General features: G+C 29.8%; 1 protein-coding gene across 2 annotated transcripts in view; it reads left to right on the plus strand.

Annotated features, from left to right (window-relative positions):
- The window catches only part of TfAP-2 (transcription factor AP-2), a 166,398-nt gene that overhangs the window by 131,843 nt on the left and 21,564 nt on the right, over positions 1–12,991 (plus strand). For both annotated transcript variants that reach the window (XM_088237215.1, XM_088237214.1), the window contains exon 6: positions 7,708–7,897. In XM_088237215.1, the coding sequence (XP_088093341.1) occupies positions 7,708–7,897 (190 nt within the window). The remainder of the gene's footprint in view (positions 1–7,707; positions 7,898–12,991) is intronic.

The raw sequence follows: 12,991 nt of genomic DNA on the forward strand, positions 1-12,991 counted from the left end.
GCGATTGTTAAATAAATAAATAATATACATAAATATTAATATTAATATTATCTACGAAAATTTAAACAGCACACAATACAATGACCAGAAGGATAAAGTTTATATATTTATATATGTATGCATGTGTATGTAAGGGTGTGGATGTATATGTGTGTGTATATATGTATGAATGCTTACGTGGGTATGTGTATATGTATGTGTATATATGCATGTATATGTGTGTATGTATGTGTGTGTGGGTGTGTGTGAGAGAGGGTGCACACGTGTGTGTGTATGTATATGGAAATATATAAATAAACATATATGTAAGTCTGCCTTAGCACGGGTCTTCTCCTACTAGGTATAACTTTATAATATTTTTCAATTTTTCTTTTTAATATGTAAATAAATAAAGTAAAATCAAATTTTTGGTACGTAAATGTGTATATTTGTATGATTTCATTTTCAAAATACGTTCAATCACAGGTTACCGATGAATATACTTTAAATTTGTCTACAAAATAATGTATACATTTTCTTACAGAAAATTCCATTCCATTTCTTTAGACAATTGATAATAACTAATTTATACGTTCGCGACACTAGTATTAGGCTAAGCACGGGATCAAAATGCGATTTAAAATGTTTTGGTATTGTAATTCCAAATACATCTAATGAAAAAATTAAATATATATAAATATTTTACCTTATGTAATACATTTGCGCTTAACACCGAATCAACTGAAATGTACTCAAATTAATCAAAATGTTTTTTTTTTATAATGAAGCAAGTATAACAAATAATTCGTTTTAAAATATGACCTAATCGGCTATTTTAAAGTAGGTACGATTTTCTTGGCATTATTTTTAATTGACCTAATTTTTAAGATTCCTGTATTTGCCTTTGAATAAAATATCTTAAAAATGAACGGTATGCTTAATTTAAGAATTGTGACGATGGTGTCAAAATAAACGAGCTTTGTCCAAATTATTCAGATTTTTAAACATTTTTCATTTCGCTAGATTTCTCGCCGGTTAAAACTTTTTTTTTCGTTTGGCAACATTTCAGAAAGAGTCAGAGTACCTTTCGAATAAAATTTGAAATACCGAAATTTTTGACATTCCATTCCATAGAGAAACTTATTCACCCTTTCCGTTACTTCTGCTGGTTGTACCTACCCAGAGGGTTGAGTGTTTTTTTTGTTTCATTCCCTTTGAAGTCTATGCCTTTTCTGGCGTTTAAAACTTTTTAAATGTTTTATGTGAGACATCGTATTTGTTGTTTTAAATTTCACCATCTTTCGTAGGTAGCCAAGATAAAGGCTAATGTTTAAATAAGAATGTATTCATATATTTTTTAAATCAACATCATAATTTTCTCATTCTCTCGACCCCGTCTATTTAGTATGGTGTAAGTATATTTACGCTATTTGTACTTTAATAATTCATTTTAATTACTAAAGTACTGATGGAGCAACTTAAAATTTAAGTTACAGTGGATAAACAATTAGACACTTTTGTAATAATTTGAGTTTTTTTATCGTGATGCAACTTAAAATTTATGTTATTTTATTTTATTTAATGCACACAATTCACAATTTTATTATAGCACAATTAAAGTTTTTTGTGTCCCGATTTGTTAGAAAACTCCGTTTTAAGTCGGGACTCTTCTATATTAAAATCAATACATTTATAAATATCGTGACACGTCAATATACAAAATTCATCATAAAAATGAATACATGTCAAGAAATACAGTACGGATAAGTTATTTAAAATAAATGGTCCAGCAAAGTTATGATAATGTATTTAAAATTTGAGTTCAATTTTTTTATAATTTTATCATTCAATTTAGCAATTAATTTTATTAGTAAAATTAAAATTAAATAAAATATTTGTCGTAATTCATTTATATGGTGAAATATTTAATTTTATAAACACATTAATAAATAATTTTAGGTTTCGATTAGCAAAAGTTAAAATATATATATTTACAAATTATTCAGCATCACTATTAAGTTTCTTCAACATACAGTACAGTTACAAAGTTTTATATTTTACACAGTTAGACTTAACTCTAATGGACCAGTGAAGTTTCCATATTATAAAGGAATTATATTTATTTTTATTTATTTATTTAACTTTTTGTACATAATGTTATTTGTACATTAGCGGGCTTATTGCCAAATGGCAATTTCTTCCAACCAACCAATAAAATAAAAGTTTTATTTTTATAATTCAAGTTACAGAACATATTCAATAGAGAAAAAAAAATTAAAAATATATAAAAATAGAAATAAACGTACTTGTTTATAAATTACCTTAAATCAAAACTATTACTCAATGGGAAAAAGGAAAAAAGAGGAAAGAGGAAAAAGGAAAGGAGGAGAGATTAAGGAAGAGAAAGGAGATGTTTCTTCAGACGTGATTTAAACAGAGATAATGTAGTAACATCTTTGATGGTGGATAGGAGATGATTCCACAGTCGAGCCGCATGGACACTATATGAGTTAGAGAAGAAAGAGGAATTGTGTATGGGTATTAAGAGAGTGCCTTGAGAATGAGAACGAAGAGGTAAACCATGAACTGATAAGCGTTAAAATTTTTCACGCAGGTATATAGGAGCGTTAGGACTATGAAGTACATTGAACAGAAGTGAGAGGGAGTGATAGTCTCTCCGCTGTCTAATTTTGAGCCATTTCAGTTGCCTACGATTATCAGAAATGTGGTCATATTTCCTAAGACCAAAAATGTACCTTATGCATGTATTCTGAAGTCGTTCAAGTTTATCGAGTTGCTCACAGCTTAAATCAGTCATGGAAACACCAGCGTAATCTAGAATGGGTAGTAGTAATGCTTGTACAAGAGTGCATTTAGTACTAATGGGTAAGAATTTTTGCAACCTTCTAAGTGAGTGTAGACTGAAAAATATTTTGCGGCTTAATTCATTAGTATGAGCTCGCCAGCAGAGATGTTCATCCATTTGTACTCCTAGATTTTTTACGGATTTCCTGTATTGAATATTGGTACCATTGACAATAAGAGGATTAATTGAAGGTATGTCTAGCTTACTAAGCAATCTTTGACTACCTGCAAACATAATTTGTGTTTTAGATGGGTTTATTAGTAAACCATACTCTTTTGTCCATGTTGACGTGTTGACGTTGTCCATGTTGACGTTGATTTGTAAGGTTATTAATAAAAATACATAAAGGGAAGGAAAAAAAAACATGTCTGGAAGTTGTTTAAAAATTAAAATTTAAGTAAAAAAAGTTATTTAAAAGTTTGTAGTTTGTAGTTAGTATTTACAAATGGAAATAATATTAAAAATAAAGAAAATTTGTAAAAGTAATTAAAAGTTAAGAATTAAAATAACGAATGAAAAACACGCTCAGATGTAAAAATAAAATAAAATAGTAATAACATTTGAAAAAAATGAAAAACATAAATATACACATACATATTTTAAGGGATTCAAAGAAACGATAAATCTTTAAGTTTAAGATTTAAATAATCTTTAAGTGAAACATAAGACAGTAAATTTAAGTCAATTTAAAAAACATCTTCAAAATTAACTGCACATTGTAAGAGCAGCAAAATATATATTTTATATACATATATAATATAAGTAATTAAAAGTAGTTTAAAAGTATAAAAACATGTCAATGCAGCAGTGAAAAAAGAAAGGATAACAAGTATAGCAATATCCATTGTGTATAAAAAAAATCATCACTCTTGTACCATAATTCAGAGAGAAAATATGAGAATACGTTTATATGAAAAAGTATTCTCGCGTGTTCTATTAAGTAGCTACGCAATTATGTCATAAATATTAATTTATTTTTTATCGAATTGAATTGAACAGAATAGCTGTCTTGAGAAATTCGCGGGTCGTAAACCTGTTATAGAGAATAATGATAAAGAAAAATCTAGTTATTGCAATATTTTGCAAAAATGTTTTATATTTATTGCTCTTTAACGAGAAAATGTCCATTGACATGTGTTATTTATGTTGTTATAATTGGCAGGTGGAATAATTTATGTCTCTCAGTCGACTGTCTCGGGTAAAACAATTACGCAATGTTTAGAATTGATTGTTACATTTTTATTGATTAGAAAATTTTTGCCTTCTAATATGGGTTTTTGACTTAAGTGTGGGTACTCCAATGACGTAATAGAGTCACTTCACTTTTTTTTTCAATTGATATTTTAAGACTCAAACAAGCGAGCCGACAACGCTAGATATTTTATGTATTTTCATTTATTTATTTATTTGATAATTGTAGTCTGCATTACTTAACGGGCTGTTTAACCCATCGCGTAATGCAGACTGTGAACATAAGTTTGAGACTATTGATAGAACAAGAATATTAGAAAAATAAAACTTAATTGGAAGAAGAGGAAATGCCTTAAATTGGTTTCAAAGCTACGTAAATAACAGATATACGAGGGTAAAGTCGATGGTAAATGAAATGAAATTATTAACATATAAACAAAGAATATTTTACAATACAATGATATTTGTTCATAAAATTATAAACTCCAATAAAAAAACAGAATTTTGGAAAAAAATTGATCGGAACCAGCATGAACACGATCACAATACTAGAGAAAAGAACAAAATTAGACTTCCATTTAGGAAAAAGGCAAAGTCACAAAATTCAATTTTATTTAAAGCAATTAAAAAGTATTACGAAATGGAAAAAAATATTTGTGAAGAAAAAAACATATCAAAATTTAAAATAATGGTCAAGACATATGTGATAAACAATTTATAAATTAAATATATTTGCAATGTTATTATTAGAACACACATGACAATATGTATGATATGTGTGCCCTACTTTAAGATTTAAATAAAAAAATAAAAAAAATAACGAAAGTTAAAAATATTATTTCAAATCCGATAGAAAATAATTTAAGTGTACCCCAAGGCTCAGTGCTAGGGCCCATATTGTTTATCATTTACATAAATGACATCGGTAAAGCTATGAAATATTGTAAAATCCAACTTTTTGCAGATGATGCCCTAGTTTACATATCAGGAGATAATTATGATACAGTGATAAATAAAATTAATTACGATTTAGGAAATATATCAAAATGGTTAAAAGTAAATAAATTGAAATTAAATATATCAAAAACAAAATATATTAATATTGGGAGAAAAATAATACCCCAGGGTTATAATATCAATATTGATAATTTGAATATAAATTATGTGGACGAAATAAAGTATCTCGGGGTCTACTTGGATAGACATTTAAAGTATAAAAAACATACTCAATATGTAACAAAAAAAAAATCAAAAAAGTTTTCATTTATGGGAATATTACGAAATGTAATAGATTTTTATAGTATTCTTATACATAAAACAATAATATGTCCACACATAAATTACTGTTCTTCCATATTTTTTTTTTTATGTAATGAAGGAGAAATTCAAAATGTACAAATTCTTTAAAATAGGGCAATGAGGATTTTACTCAAAAGAAATATCTATTCTAATGTAGAAAGAATGCACAAAGAAATTGGCTTGCTCACAGTAAAACAACAAATTAAATATAATGTAGCAATTTTTATACATAAAATAATTAAGGGGATGAATAAAATAAAAACAATAATAAAATGTATCCAACAATGTCATACAACGGGTAAAAAAAGATAAGATTGCCAATGAGGTAAAAAACAGAATCTCAAAACCCATTGTACAAGGGATTGAAGCTGTAGTGAGTTACCTGAAGAAATAAAGGAAATAGAAAAAATTGAAATATTTAAAATTAATTTAAAAAAATGTTATTGAGAAATTTTGATTAAAAAATTGTAATATTTTAAAAGTTTATATTAGTTCTTAAGATGTTATGAACTAACTTAATAAAGCATAAATAGATAAATTAAAATAAGTTAGAAATTACTTAATAGAAAGCAGATAGCTGTTAAACTACCGATATGTACAGAAAAATAGATAGTAAAATTGAGTGACTGAATTAAGTGTTTAGCGGCGACATATACACGAAAAAAATGAAAAAAGAGTTTACAACAGTAGTTCCATAGAATTGAGAATAGTCCAGAAACCGCCTGCGAGCATCAAACAGAAGGTGGCTATACTACTCATTAATGAGTAGTTTTACGTTTTGACCTATTGGTTTCTTTGTAGACGTCGCTCAGTACGCAACTCCTGATTTGAATTTAACTATGCCTCGTTGTGTCCTTTTAAAGTGTAGAAATACTGATAGGATCTTAAAGAAACAGGATGGGATCAAATTTTACGTGTAATTAGCAACTGAATGTGTAAGTAGCAAATACATTACTTAAAATTGAATTATTTTTCCATCAGTCAGATTGTCGAAGAAATCAAAACAGACATTTCGTTAGTGTTGCCAATGTAGTATTTTTTTTACCCTACTTTGCTCATTTAATGAGAGAACTAATGAAAATTGGACCTCAGATTAAACAATTCTGTGGTGGACATTTGACCGAAATTATCTTTAAAACATCAAATATTATTTAACAAAATATAAAAATATCCATTTTATGTAAAATGAAATTTGTTTTAAATTTTATGTTCAAATTTCATTAATTCAATTACTCTTATCAAATGGCCCTTTACTTATCTACTGTGTTGTGTCAATCAATATTTCCGAGAGCACGATAAAATTTTAATAAAAAAAACAAATTGCTTTTTTTTTACCTTACATTCGTGTTTTGGTTATATTTTTTCCCACCGTGCAACATTACGCAGCGACATCACGAATGAGCGCGGCGAAAGCGGGGCATAGTGGGGGCGTTTTTGGTCACAGTCTGATGTTCTACGCTCCTTCTGGACTATTCTTAATTCTATGAGTAGTTCCTTGTTAAATTTGAATCTTTTACAACGTTTTGTACCATTTATTTTAAACGAATAAAGAATATTTTCCGAATACCTATGTTTTAAAATACTATTTTCATTATTATTTTGTCACCTTAATCAAGGGGTTAGTATGGAAAGGTGACAGATCTAGTATATGCATGTGTGCATATCACCAAGTCAGGTTCCGCGTATCTATTTACATTTTATAGTGTGGAATTTTAGATTTATAGAGGAAATTATACATTCTGAATAAATGGTGACGATATAATTGGTGCTTTAAATAAAGTCGTAGGGGAATTTTAATTCTGATTTGCAATACTCATACGCAATAAAACTAAAGCAATCTTTGTATAAATTTATACGTGTTATATTAAGATTTTTAATTGTTGTATAATTTGAGTTATCGTATTTTATGTTAACGATTCTAGTAATTCATTTAAACACGTTATTATTATTATTATTCTTCTAAGAGGTGGGGGGTCAATGCTATGCAAGCTCCTGACGTAACTGTGACCTGTAAAGATCTATTGTGATGGGTCCCCGTGAATAGTTCTCGCCCTCCAAGCCCAGGTCTATGAAGAGCCTGGCTACTGTGTGGAAGGCGAGAGTTTACATTTCGCTCAATCTCCCCCTCCAAGCCCAAATCCGTAAATTATCGGGGTATCATATTGTTGTTTTGGATTGTTTTTTTTTAAATATATTGTATCATGTGTAATTATGAATTATTTTAATTTACTTTATATTTAGTTGTTGATTATTATTATGGCCTAACACGGGCACAGCCTAAAAAGCCATATGTTGGTGAATATACAGACAAATGTAATTTGAAGTGCATAAATAAATAAAAAAATAAAATGAAAAAATGTTTCTTCTTCCAGGTATGAAAGGCAAAGACATGGGTGGTCTGGGGGGCGGAGGCTCCCCCAGCGACGTGTTCTGCTCCGTGCCCGGGAGGCTCAGCCTGCTGTCCAGCACCAGCAAGTACAAGGTCACGGTGGCGGAGGTCCAGCGCCGGCTGGCTCCACCGGAGTGCCTGAACGCCTCGCTCCTGGGCGGAGTCCTCAGAAGGTGAGAGACATTGGACGATGTGCGAGAATTTATTTTCCATCGTCATTCTTTTGTTCATTTGATTCCGCAACGCAAGTAAGGCAGTGAATGCGAGTAATTAAAAAAAATTACAATATTTGAGTTTGTCCAAATGTTCGTAGACAAAATACTGGATTTCACCCCCTCGAGAGTCATTAAGATTAACAAATTACAACAGGGATGGAGAATACCTTAAATAAGTGACTATGGAAGTCTAGGCATTTACAGGGCTTATGACCTGTCATTGGCTAGTTTAAGTGGCCACTTTACACACTGTGTAACATTCACCAGTTTGCCTATGTTAGATCATCCATATTTCTTCAATTCTTCCATTTGTTGATTTTAGTGAAGTTAAAGAGCTGAAACCTTTAATGTTGTAAATAGATTCTACTGACTGAATTATTTCACATACTAGGCAACGTGGTGAATGTTACACAGTATTTATTTCCATCTATGGAAATTGTTTTATTAAATTGTACGGCAAAGACTCTTGAAAATGTATACAAATATTTTAATAAAAAAGAACTACTTCGAACAACGTCGCTAGTTTTTATAAATCAACCGATGATAAAAGAACTTTATATTTATTTTATTTTTTATTTATTTAGGAAAAACAAGAGTTGTTTTGTAAGAATATAAAATATTCAAAATATTACCTACATACTAGTACGTACATCCAGTTAAAGCTTTTCACAAATATAAAGAGAGAACATGTTAAACAGTAAAGAGAAAAGATAAGATAATTTATAAGTCAAAGAATGAATCGTGTGTTAGAAATACCACATTGTAAAACGAGGCTCGCACAGAGACATGCATATTTTATAGGCCCAAAAATTTTTAATTCTTTTTTTACTGATAATATTTCATTGATTCCAAACTTTCAAAATTTTCCTTCTTTTAAAAACATGCACTCTCCTGGATTCAAACTAAAGATATGAACTCTTTTTTTCTATGATTTATTTTGTTGCCCTTTAATAATAAGGAAAAATTTTGTGTTTTTTTTTTTTTAATTTATTTCTTTTTTTAATTACAAAAAAATACCATATTATCTTTTACAGAAAATGTTATTTTTTCTGTCTTATGTTCCAAAAAATATTATAACTGTCCATTATTTATTATAAGAGCAAAAATTCATTAACATTTTCTTGTATACCCACGAACAGGCCATGCCTTTGTGGGATTTTTTGATTACTATTTTTCTATTGATATGTATTTCCTTGCACTGTAATTATGTTTTATTTTTTTAATACTCTTTTTTATTTTTATACTTATTGTAAAAAAACTAAAAAATTAAAATAAAAAAAATATAAAATAAATAAGACAAGAGAAAAAAAGAGCACGAAAGAAGGTTAAGGGATGAAGAAACAGAGTGGAGGAGTGGAGGAGCGGGATTTTCATAATATACTTGACCGATTTAAAATATTAATATGATAATAACATGAACATAATTAAAGGAACATAATCTTATTACGCACTCACAAATGTTTCATGTGAAAGATTTCCGGTTTAAGGTAAGTTGACGGACCAATCGGCAGAACTGACCGAGAAGAAGCGGAAGAGAACTTGAGACGTCACACGCGGAGTAATTATAAAATACAAAACCTTAAATACTATAGCGGTTATAATACGATTATATAAAATTTTGTTCAAAGACTTTTTCGCTTAATTTTATAGTTTATTAACAAATTTTAAAATTTTAAAATTGTAAAAAACCACTGGACTTCCTAATTGTGTTTGACTATTTTTTTGTATTTTTATTTCGTCTTTTCTCTACGATCCTGTGATATGAATCGCATACACTTTGCTCGTTAACCTTTCCCTTACTGTCCTAAAAACACCCTCGCGTTACGGTACTGTGTAGTCACTACACATTAAAAAAATAAGATTAACGACTCACGAGGGGGTGAAATCCAGTATTTTATCTACAAACATTTGGAAAAACTCAAATATTGTAAAAAAAATAAGAGATTTAAAGAGGGAAAAATGGAATATTTATAGGGAATGGCTTTAATTAACCATAATTTAATTCAAATATGATATTTCAAATCTTACTACTGAAAACATGAAAAAAAACATTGGGCATCGATAACGACTCGGGCGAAAGGTGCACCCGCGCCAACTTCCCGAGAGCTACTAAGTACGTGTAGCTAGTACGGGACTACGTGACTGACTGCGACGGGCGTAAAATTTTTTACTCTTTTCTTCATAAGCAAAAATGCAAAACATTGGTATACTGTGTGTATAATTTATCCCCGATTTCTCATTAAATGCTTTTTTTGTGCCTAATAAGTACTTATTATTGAAAAACAAATTATTTCAGTCGATACGTAAATGTGTAATGGAGGAATACTGAAAATCTAAACCCAATATTTATTATATTTATAAAGATATTATAGTTATTAGACGCAAAGTGTACTAGCTACACATCACCGCGCACCGGGGAGGGAGGGTTAAACGCTCCTGTTGAGCAAAGATAATATTATTATGATGATGGGTTATCCCGTTAGTTCTAGGAATCGCCCAACAGATGGTGTCCAATGACTATGCAAATCACTACATACTTTAGCCGCCATTGAAGAACACATTTAATTATCTTTCAGCGTATGTTCACCTGTCTTTGTTACATTGTATTTTTGATTCAACGCTCCGAATTTGGTGACAGTTATATTTATTTTTATTTTTTTAATTTATTAATAACAAATAAAAATACAATATTACAACTAAATACAATTTTTACATTAATCAAATACGTATATTTACATTAACGTTTCCCATTACGTAAAAAATAAACAATTCTTGCGTACATAATGGGGAGTGGCGTCTAAGAATACTTTATTTTATTTTAATTAATAATATTTTTAGGATAATATGAATAAATTACAAAAAAGATATTAACGATGTTATCAATCAGTGTTACATTAAGAAGAATTATAGATGTAATTTATGTAATTATATTATAATGTTTATTTTAAATGTAGGTAGGTATGTTAATAATTTATAAAGAAGCTTATTGTTTTTCATCATCATTCCATGTCCGGTCCGGGAAAACATGCATATATCCCACAAGTTCCCATTTCAAAAGGTAGAGGGTCGGTATAGTATCTTTGTAATCGTTCGGGAAAATTTATCTTCAACTGTACCGTCATGGTCCGTATCTTTCGATTGTATTGACCTGGGGGTGCTATTCTGAACCACTCTCGCGGCACGAGAAAACAGTTTTTCTCATGTATTTTCTATGTAAATACACGAGATAATACGGCTGCGAGAGGGCTGGTATTCCGAAAGCAATTATAGCATGGTAACACGCGTTTTTGCGTACTAAATACGCGTTATAACGCTTTGTAAATGCGTTCAGAATTCCAGCCCAGGGCCCTGATTACAGTGGGAAGTTAACAGAGTTATCTTCGACTGTCTATATAAAAAATATATATTTGTGTACAAAAATGAGTATATTTGCATGATCATTTAAAGTATCTTCGTCGGTAACCTATAATTGGACATGTTTAGAAGAAAAAAAATATGCATATTCTGCTTTTCATACAGAAAACTTAATTTTACTTTGTAGATAAAATTGAAGATAAATGCTCACTTTTCATTGTAATCGAGGCCCTGGACCCGTAGAACGATGGGATGTAAACGTTTATCTTCAATTTTATCTACAAAGTAAAATTAAGTTTTCTGAATGAAAAGCAGAATACGCATACCATTTTTTTATCTAAACATGTTCAATTATAGGTTACCGATGAAGATATTTCAAATGTTTATGCAAATATACTCATTTTCCTACACAAATATCGGTTTTTCTTTACAGACAGTCGAAGATAACTCCGTTAACTTCCCATTGTAATCAGGGCCCAGGGTGGATTCTGAATCTTTTCGACCCCCTAGAGAGTGGTTAATTTGGGATTTTAATTTTTTTAATGTTTAAACATTTTGCTTCATAAAATGGCCACACTGATGATTAAACGTCAAATGACGTATTAAACTGTTGAAAAAACGGCAAAAAAATCCATACGTAAGGGACGGCACCAAAACACTATTGTTAACTGCTAGTTTTCAAAAATATACACAAAATATGTAGTATTATAGTACTTGTCAAATTGCATAATTGAATTTAAATGTTAATTTGTAACGTCGATATTTTTTTTTAAATTTATTTATTTCTTAAATTAGCTTAGATTACAATTAGTACTCGTATATATATATACTAACATTTACACTTACTTTCATTACATATCTATTGACATCATCTTACAGTAATCATAACATTTCTTTTTAAATTTATTCAAACTCTTTTCATTCTTCAATTGAATGTAGTTATACAAAAAGCAGTCAACCATAAACAAGTGAAACTGAAATAATAGCACCTTTGTGAAAAGAGTGAATGATCAAATGTACACAACAGTTGGAATGTTTTTGACTTTAAAAAATGATAAACAATGAATACATTAATGATGTAATAACTTATATTTCCATATAAGTTATTAATTTAAAAAATACTTGGAATCATTACAATGGAATTCCATCAAGAATTGTCAATAAATAATTTAAATGAAATAATGAATACAACAACAACAACAACAAACCATCACGCCGTTTCCCCGTAGGGGTAGGCAGAGAGGATAGAACGCCATAACACTCTATCTTGGCATACAGACCTCGCTTCCTCTACATTCATACATCTTCTTATGCACGCACGCCGATTATTCCTACTTTTGACATGTCCATCTTCAAGTATTTGATGGACTTGATCGTGCCATGTCTTTCTCGTTCTTCCTCGTTTTCTGCATCCATCAACATTTGCATCGTAGATCCTTTTAGTCGTTCTTTTGCTGTCCATTCGCTCTACATGTCCAAACCAACGCAGCACCCCTTTCTTGATTCTGTCAATAATGCATGTCTCAGCCTTACACACTTCACGGATCTCGACATTTGTGCACCTATAATACATCGTTTTACCACACATTCGCCTGAGGGATCGCATTTCGACAGCATTCAACCTACTTTCATCATTATTTTTCCAATTCCATACTTCGCTCCCATACATTAGAGTTGGAACTAGAACTCCGTTGTGAA

The sequence above is a fragment of the Micrasema longulum genome, unplaced genomic scaffold, assembly GCF_059751315.1.
Source record: "Micrasema longulum isolate JH-2025_06_02 unplaced genomic scaffold, ASM5975131v1 h1tg001670l, whole genome shotgun sequence".
NCBI lineage: Eukaryota > Metazoa > Arthropoda > Insecta > Trichoptera > Brachycentridae > Micrasema > Micrasema longulum.